Source organism: Athene cunicularia (genome assembly GCF_003259725.1).
Source record: "Athene cunicularia isolate RWA chromosome 3 unlocalized genomic scaffold, athCun1 chr3_part1, whole genome shotgun sequence".
In the NCBI taxonomy this organism is placed as follows: domain Eukaryota; kingdom Metazoa; phylum Chordata; class Aves; order Strigiformes; family Strigidae; genus Athene; species Athene cunicularia.
Window position 1 is genome coordinate 76806311 of NW_020799097.1, and position 9226 is coordinate 76815536.

Below are 9226 nucleotides of genomic sequence, written 5' to 3' on the forward strand. Positions count from 1 at the left end.
GGGTGGGGGGGGGCGCGTAGGACAAACTCCAGCCTCAGCTCTTCCTCAACTCGACCTCACCTGACAATGAACATATTTAAGAGCCGAAAGCAGCAGAACCAGCCGGAATTGAAAGCGACGGGGCCGTTTCGGTGGAAAATGAACGGTTCTGAAAATGAAGAAATAAAATAAATAGAGCCTGCCTGAGCGGGTATTTAGGCAGTCCGAGCTTTAAAAACACGATTCTAATTCTTCCGGATGGATGCTTCAAGGAAGGGCTAGATCTTAACACATTTATATATATACTCACACAAGGAACAGAAAGCAAACTCAACTCATTCGGCAGCAGACATTTATCTATATGTTTATTACTTTTGGCACTGATCGCTCTCCTTAGGCAAAGAGAGAAGGGTTGATGTTGCATTTAATTTGATATATTTCACGTTTTACTTAATACTTAGCAAATGGCCGCGCCGCTCATCCCAGACAAATAATGAATGTATGTATGCACTCAAATTTAGCTGGACTTTCAAAAATAAAGTCTATCCAATCCAACTTTACATTTTTAAGTGATTATTAAAAAAAAAAGTTTCCAGAAGTTATACTTAATCTTTGGAACGGGGGGGGAAAAATCAAGCCAAACCATAAAGTTTTCCCTCGGCTTGGATTCCCGCCGTCTTTATTTTATTTCCTTCTCCCTCTTTCTGATCTTAATTGCACTTTGGTTCTCAGGAGAGCGGACTCCCCACTTCCACAGCCTTTTCAGCGAGGGCTGCAGTGCATGACAGTTTACAGCCAAAAAGCTTCCTCCGGCCGAACAGCTATAAAGATTCCCGATTTATAGCAATACTTTCCTTCTCGCATGGGGCGAGCAGTAGCTTCCAGCTGTTACCTCGGATTCATAAGACCTGTCCCTCGTTCCCCACCTTCTTCCCCGGGACAGCGCAAATCCCCCGGCACCTTCCCAAGGGGAACCGGCCCGTGGCCGCTCCCGCCGCTCTCGGGCACCGGCTGAGCCGTGGGCAGCTTCAGTCACCCGGGGACGCGAAAATGAGAGCGTGGTGGGGTACTGGAGGGGTCTGTTGAATTATCTTTTAGCTTGCAGTTCGGGACAGACACACAGACAGACAGACACCCACCCAGAGGCAAGGAGCACCGCCCTCGGTGCTGGCCCCGCGTCCCTGCAGCCCCCGCCGCCGCCCCGGGGAGCAGCGCCCAACCGGGCCGGCACCCACCGTCCTCGGGGTGGGAGTGGGGGGGAACCCACCTCTCAAAGGTCAAAACGTCCCACTCATGAAGAATAAACACCTACTTTCCCACGATCTACCCTTTTTAAAAAAAAAAATTCCCCCCTTAAGAAAAATGAATACGTTTGGTATAATCTAGATGTAGTAGAGATGTTTATCTCCATCTCCACTTGTGAGCTGCTTTTTCCTGGACACTGAGGAGGAATGTCCTACGGATATTACTGTTGAGGCATTGATCGAGTATGTAAATGCCATTTTAATAAGATTTCGTTTTAATCCGGCATAAGGTTTTCCTTATATACAAGGTTTAAACAAGCAAAAGCCTAAAGATCGTTCTGGGAGAGCTCTTTTTAAGAACTCATCATTTTGTAACCCCAGCGTACACACATATACCTACATAGGAAATGTCAACGTGTGAAAACATCCAGTGTTTTGGTTCATTTTAAGTTAATACACTGTGAGCGTTAAGCCTCTGGAATGTTTCAGGTGCACTACTTTCAGCATTGAAGAAGTAGGACTGATTTTCTCCAAAGGTTTTAAAGCATACACAGTTTTGAAAAACATTTTCTTTTTCAAGTAGTCTGAACGGAGCACAACATGTTGATTTTGATTTGTTTTGCTTTCCCCCTTTAACTTTTGGGAGGGCAAACAAAGGCAGAGTGCCATCCCGCATTTTTTGAAGGTGGCAAAACTCCCGTTGACTTACTTAGTCAGATCTTTGCCTGAGTACTGCTAAGTACCCTCTCCATCTCAAATGCTCAGATCCTGAGGTTTCCCTCATGAAAGTCAATGATCAAACTTCCAGTGACTTCAGCTCCTGCTGCACTAGACAGCACCAACTGGGGAAAAACAACAAAACAAACTGAAGCTCCCATGAAAGTCCTTAAGGGAGAGTCTGACTCAAAGACGGATGAAATCAGCAGACTTGAGAGCAGAGTATTTTGATCCAAATTCAAAATTTTGAGCTAGAATATCCTTTTCAATATCTTAATGATATTGCTCAGAAGACTAGAACTATTTAAACCAAGTTATCCCGAGTCAGCTAGTGGGAACGCGTAGATGACACAAATAAGAGCCATCCACCACTCTTAACAGGCCATTCTTTTAAAACCTGCAAAGAGGGACAGGCACAATGGAGCACTGGGGCTGCAAAGAAAGGTAGTAGCATATAGATACTGCTTTATCCTGGACCACAAGATAATCTTACAAAACTAACCCAACAAAACCCCAAACTGCAACAAAACAAAACAAACCCCCCCACACACCCCGAAGACAGTTCTGCTTCAAACAGGGACCATGGGAGTCTGATGACAGAAAGTTCTTGCCTCATCATAAACATCCTAGCAGGAGACCCTACCATAAACAACACCTTTTCTCCTACTTCAGCTCAGAGAGTTCCCAAAGGGCACTAATGTAAACGTGACCTTTCCTGCTGAGAGATGTCAGGGTAAGTTAAAAAATTAATGCTCAAGTCTCAATACAGAAGTTCTACGATTTTCTGACATGATTGTTAATAACCAAAACAACATACTTTTACCAGGAATATTCATGTTTGCCTTGAGCATTATCTCTCTATAAAAGTTTGCGGTGCTAAGAATCAAACAGGCCATATTCCTCTTGCAGTTCTTCTAATATCAGTAAAAGATTTAAGGCCGTTGGGAATCCACAGTTTCTTGTTTCTCTTGCCTTTGAACATTTCATGGAGATAATTGCAAGGTTTAAGACAAACTGTGTGCTTCATAGCTACATAAGATTAACACCTCTAGAAAAAAAGATATGTGTCCTAATTTGTAATTGCAGAATGTTTTTTTTAAAAAAATCAACTCCTTTTCTGTTGTTTTTTTCTCCTCCTTTACTGTTTTAACACATTTTTTCCTCCTCCTCACTGCTCCACAGGAAAGGTAAATACACAGTGTTCATGAATACTATTTTATATTTTATAAATAAGGGTAACATTTTTAGTATTCACTGGGTAACTTGTGCCCGAATCTAGATTATCTCATGTTTTGGAATTAGTAATTGCCTTGAATGCGGCCTCAAAGCTTACAGCCTCTTCTGAGCCCTTTACTGCCAAGATTATTTCCTGATTTCTTGCTCTAGGTAATTCCCTCATCCATATGAAATAAAAGCACTTGAACAGCTTTAACAATAAGGGGATACTGAAAGAAAATTCTCTGCCTCTCATCAGCAAGGAAACTATCTGACAGAAAACTGGTTTCTTCTTTACCTCATTTGAGTTCATCTCCATTGACCAATAGCAACAGTTTTGCATAACTCTGATACTGTTTTTCATCGTCTTGATGCAGCTGGCTCATTGGAAAGAACTGGAACTTAATGTAGATATTATTTGAACTCACAGGTCGTGTACTTTTACATCAACTGAGCCATTTTTTATCCCCCTGCACTGTCTCCTCTCTTACATTACTCTGAACCCAATGAACTTATTTCTTCCAAGCTGTATGTGACCTACCTCTACTCTCTGTACCTAAATCTTCATCTTACGCACACTTGCTTCACCAGCAAGCACTTCTCCAGATCTGACCTAAATATTTTCATATTATTACTTTTAAGAAAGTGAAAAACTCCTGAACTGATCAAGTCACCACCATATTTTCCTGTAAATCTTTTTTCCATTATGTATAAAACATTTGTGTTGTGCACCATCCTTGACAGGTCTGCTCAGAGAAAAATAGGTGGTAGAAGGACCGCACAGAGTGGAAGAACAGGACTGGGATGTCAGCAACTTTAACTGTGGACAAGGAATAGATAAGCAAGGCAACATTCACTGGAAAGTAGTAGACAAAAGAGAAACTACTGACACAACAGTTCCTTAAAGAAGTTCCTCTTGTAGGGGAGACAGTGGGTGAACTAATGTCATCTTCTTCCTCTCGTACAGGGCTCAGACCTGGAGAGCATCTTCTGGGATGTTCAGACATGCTTCTGGTCCTCAGTTTCATGACCAGGAGTGTAAAATGTTTTGCAAATTTGAGCCTTTCTGCCTTAAATGTACTCATCAAGGTCTAGACAAACACAAATGTTTACTACACTTTTCTATTTTGAATTCAGCAAAGGTTCATTGGGTCTTGGATGTTTATTCCTGCCTTATGCCACCTAATGAGTTTAGTTATGGAAATATGGTTAAAGTACAGCACAAGAGACTGGAAGCCAGGAGGGCTGATTCTGAGCTCCACTGACTCACTGTCTCACTTTGGGCAAGTCTTCTGGATCTCCACTTTGTCAAGCTGCTCCATTTCATACTAAAAATATTACACAGAAATTTTCACTGGTAATAGCCCATTCTTATTTTCTCTGGAACCATATCCAATAAGCTAATGATGCATAATGAAAAGTAATTACATGTTGAAACAAAAATTGTCAATTTTTCCTCTCTGGTAATGCAAATCCAGTCTGATTCATTAAAATGGGTGTATTTTTCCTGCTGGATGCTTTCTGAGTTCACTTGCAATTTTACCAGACTGTCATTTTAGTCCCACTTAGTTCCAGCATGCTCCAGACTTTGGCTCACTTAGTATTTACTCTTTTTTAAAAAAAAAAAAAAAAGTCTGCATAGTAAAAAGGGACTGTTTAAGCCATAGCTTTCTGTCTAGCAGTCCATGCTGTCAGCACCACATGCAGATACAACAGAGATGGTGAATGAGCAGCAAATGATGAATGTGTGGGGACAACATCATGTAATAGTCACCAGTGCATGGGCCACAGGAGACAGTGCCAGGAATGCCTATGAGACACTGCTGACACTCGAGCCTCTCCTTGAAACCTCTGCAAGTTAGATGCTTTCTCAGGGCCAGAAATATTTCTTGCCCTTGCTAAGAAAATGTCATCTGTGACCTAGGACTAGTGGTCCAAGTAGTCTGATGTGCCATCTAACAGTGGTTAGTTGTTATATAGGAAGAAGTGATCGTTCACCCCTGATTATGCAGATTATTTAGAAATATTTCCAGACAAGAGGCATTGCTTTTGTGGTTCTATTGACTCACTTATACCCCAAAGAATCAAGATTTACACCTGTGCTTTTTATAAGCTAATTTAATTTTAAATGTTTTTCTTATCCACCTTGCCTACAACCTTTATGCTAATTAAAATTGCTCACTCATATGAAACTACATTTTATGTCTATCTCAGATCAGTAGATGTTCACTGCATTCCTGGGCTATCATAAATATTCTTGCAGGTTGCTAGGAAAAATGTATAGCTCCCTCGGCTAGAAAATCTGCACTATCTTTTTATGTTAAACACCAATGACCTCAGTTAGTGGTTAACTAGTCCAAAACATGCTATAGAGGCACAATTTTGATAACACTGTGCACCAAGTTTCTTTCAATGCTGATTCCAGCAGCCTAACATCAAATTCTCAGATCAGGCCAACTAAACAGCAGTGGATTTAACTGGGACAGTTATTTCTTTTTATTCCCTTGGACCTGAGAAAACTTTCCCAAGTTTCCTCTCATCATCCCATAAGAGCTCTTACATTTTCCTGTATATATAAGATCATTGAATAAGGTGAATCATTTATTTTAAAAGCTAATGATAGAACCACAGGCTAAGTCAGCCAGATCTCTAAAAGAAGAATATGAATTCTGGGATACTCAGCTTTATTATCGCTAGGAATTTAATTGTACAAAATCCTTCGGTAATACCTTTGTCCCCTCCTCATCAAGTGTAAACTCATAATTTATGATAGCTAGATAGTCAGTGTTGTGCTACATGCTTACACCATGTCTAGCGTGCTCACACCAATATTCTTGCTGTACGCAACAATGAACCTTTAAGTCTTGTCCTGACCTTTTCTTTACAAATCAGTGCACCTAACTTCTGTGTGGGAAGAGAAAAAGACATTGATCCCAATCATATCTATCTGCATTAGTACTTTTGGTAGCTCCTAATTCAAAAGGTATTTTGTCATTTGTCCTTAATGTTGTTCCACACCACTCTATGGGAATTTTCTTCCGGTGAGCACTGGAAGCTTTTGACCCAATTGCAGATACTCATTCCAGAGTATCACATTCAGTATCCCAGGTGCATGAGTGAAAAAAACAATAGCCATCATATAAGAGGCATCAAGAGGTATTAAAATCTGAATTACATTTCTGTTCTTTCGGAGGTGCTCTGATACCCGAGAAATTCCCAAACCTGTGTTTGTTTAAGCTGTCAGGTTACTTTCAGTCATGGACTTTCCACTTGTATCCTTGTTAATGTTATACACTAATAATCTTGCAGGCACATTGAAAACATTTATTTGCCTTCTTCAGCTTTTTAAACAAGTTGTTAATCTTCAGTTGAATTAAATCAAATCTCAAACATGTTATATTCATCTTTGCTTTATATTATTAAAAAAAAACCCCACAATCACCACTAATTGAAACCTTCTTCAGTTCTATGCCTTAGACAGCTTATTATTTAACACTGTCTTTCCAAAAATTTTCTTTAAGAAACCAGAAGGAAATTTTCAGTATTGTCCAAGTCTGTAATTTAAGGTTCATTTTACTTTCAGGATCTTGTGGCAGATGCCATGTATCCCCAGGAATTCACTCCTGATTCTGTCTGTCCAAGTGTCAAGGACACAGTCAATCTGAGCAGTAGAAAAAGAACGGCTTTACCTTCAAGGCACCTTCCGTTAAGAAAGAACCCTTTACTTCAAGCCCCAACACATTGACAGCTCTGATAAAAATAGAATTTAATTCAAGACTTCATCTTCAGCAGATGTCTTGTCTCACACATTAAGTTGTATACACTTACTAGTAAATATATTTCTATTCAAATAGCAACTGCTGTGATGCACTGAAAAGTTTTCTCCCCATTTGACATCTATATATAAGATTACAGTGTGCAAAACTGAAACTATATTAAGTTAGTAAGTCAGGTATACATTTCTGATCAAGAAATTATAAAATCCACAAACTCATCTTATTAATGAAGTCTTACACTAAAAATGTTCTTAAACATCAGCTAGATTCTACAGATCTTACCTGCAAAATAATTCTGCTGAAAGCATAGGAAGTTTTTACATGAGTAATCCATACAAGAATAAAATTGAATGAAGCACGAACGTCTCCATAATTCTTACCATTTTTGTTATCATCAGAGCAACAACTAGAATCTGAAAACTCTTGTATTTACAGGACTTGGTAATGACTTGTGCCCCTGGGTTATTTTTGTTTGTATTTTTTTAATTTAAATTTTTGAATTTGCACCCTGAATAACAGTGGAGAAGAGGTGTAACATGATAGAGTGTACATGTTACAAGTCTTCCTTCCAGAAAAGAAAGGATTGGAATTAACCAAGTCTCCAAAATTCTTTCTTTGGTTTTAACTTTTCTTTAAAAACTGTTGTGTTGCCACAAGGAGGTTTTGGCAAAGCATTTCCTTTGGGAAAGGGGGAGGAGAAGGAAAATCAGGGAGTGAAACCTAAAAATCTCCACCTTTTGGCTGTCTCAAGTACTTGTCTGCCTGGTAGCTCAATATGATGCAATTAATGAAGAGCAATCCTCCACCTTCAGTGCTTCCTTCCCTTTCTCGAGACAGATGTGCTGACAGCATGGCACCTTCTTTAAAGGAACTCAGTTTTATGGAAGCTGATCTCCCAGCAAGGCACGAGTAGCTACAAGCTTTTGGCTGCCCCATGTATTTTCAAGCAAAATCACTGTGTTTCATGCCAAATATCCAGAGACAGTATCAGAGATTAAAACCATTTCTATGCAGGCTCCAGCAAATGCCTCCTTTTATCCAGAGCCCTTTCAAATGTCCATGCATGCTAAAATTTCCTTTGCTTCTCTTGGAAAACATTCTCATGTATCACATTTGGGAGTTATCTTTTTTCTCATATGCTGCAGACATCTTACTCTGATCAGCTTTCATCTTATTCCTCATAGACATACCTTCATATGCAATCTCAAACTAGTTCCCTCTGTGCTTTTACATCTTACAAGATATACAACGTCACCCTCTCCTCACTTACAACCAAACTTAAGAAACAAACGACCTCAAAACTCAAACCTATCTGGTTGCCTAAAGTTAAACACCTAAATAAGTTGCTTGTTAATCAGTGGTGCTAAATACCTACAATTCCTAGAAAAGTCAAGAACTCTTGAAAACTAGGATAATTCAGTCCCCAAAACCTCAATTTCCCACCTGTTCCCAGACACAGAGAGGTATGCGTATTCTCTGCTTTACTCACCAAACTAACTGTATCTCAGTCACACTGAATAAATCAATTGCAGAAATTAAGTTATTGAATTGGAATCATCAGTTTGATACATATGTTGGCTTAAACATTAAGGAAAATGAAAAGAAGAAGATGGAAGAAAGCAACTATATAGATATATAAAATACCAGTCCAATACATTATTTGAACAGAAATACTGAGCAGTAACTGAACAGTAACAGCAAAGAGTAGGAGGGTGTTTTCCGTGCGTATATCCAAGATGAGTCAGTTGAGAAAATTTGACAATAAATCCCAAGTATTTCTAATTATTTTTACTTCAATGTTTTGTCACTAGGCTTCCAAGTAGAAATTCTGAAGTGGATGCAATGGCACTACCTTCTTCCTTTTTGCTTGTAGCTGAAGAGCTTTGCGCACAGCACTGGATGAATTCCTTCCATTGCTGAAAGTCATGGTGAGAATCTCCTTCAAGAGGATAAACCCATGGAAACCTCAGGAAGGGAAAGGCAATAACCCATTTCATATTGTTTTTATATTATTTTCCTCATTCTACATGAATCAAAATCTCTAAAAGACTTCATAAGGAAAAGAGATTCTTTTTACAAGTTGCTGGAAGCTACACTTTTCATGGAGAATTAGTCTGAAAGTCTTGCACAAAGAGGCAGTCAGCAGAGACATGCTATTCTGGAAAGGGATGTTGACTTAGCAGTACACTTTAAAGTACACCGATCACACTTAACATACTGAAAAATGTCACTTTTTCAGTATTTATTCTGCCTTTTTCAATTGACTGGTCATAAAGGGAGAAGGGGGGGGGGGGG

At 39.5% G+C, this 9226-nt stretch overlaps 1 protein-coding gene across 1 annotated transcript in view; it reads right to left on the reverse strand.

The window, feature by feature from the left end:
• TBXT (T-box transcription factor T) overlaps positions 1-8858 on the reverse strand; it is a 15989-nt gene extending 7131 nt beyond the window's left edge. The window contains exon 1 of the mRNA XM_026844564.1: positions 8784-8858. Coding sequence (XP_026700365.1) covers positions 8784-8858 — 75 coding nt within the window. The remainder of the gene's footprint in view (positions 1-8783) is intronic.
• Positions 8859-9226: the final 368 nt, after the last annotated feature.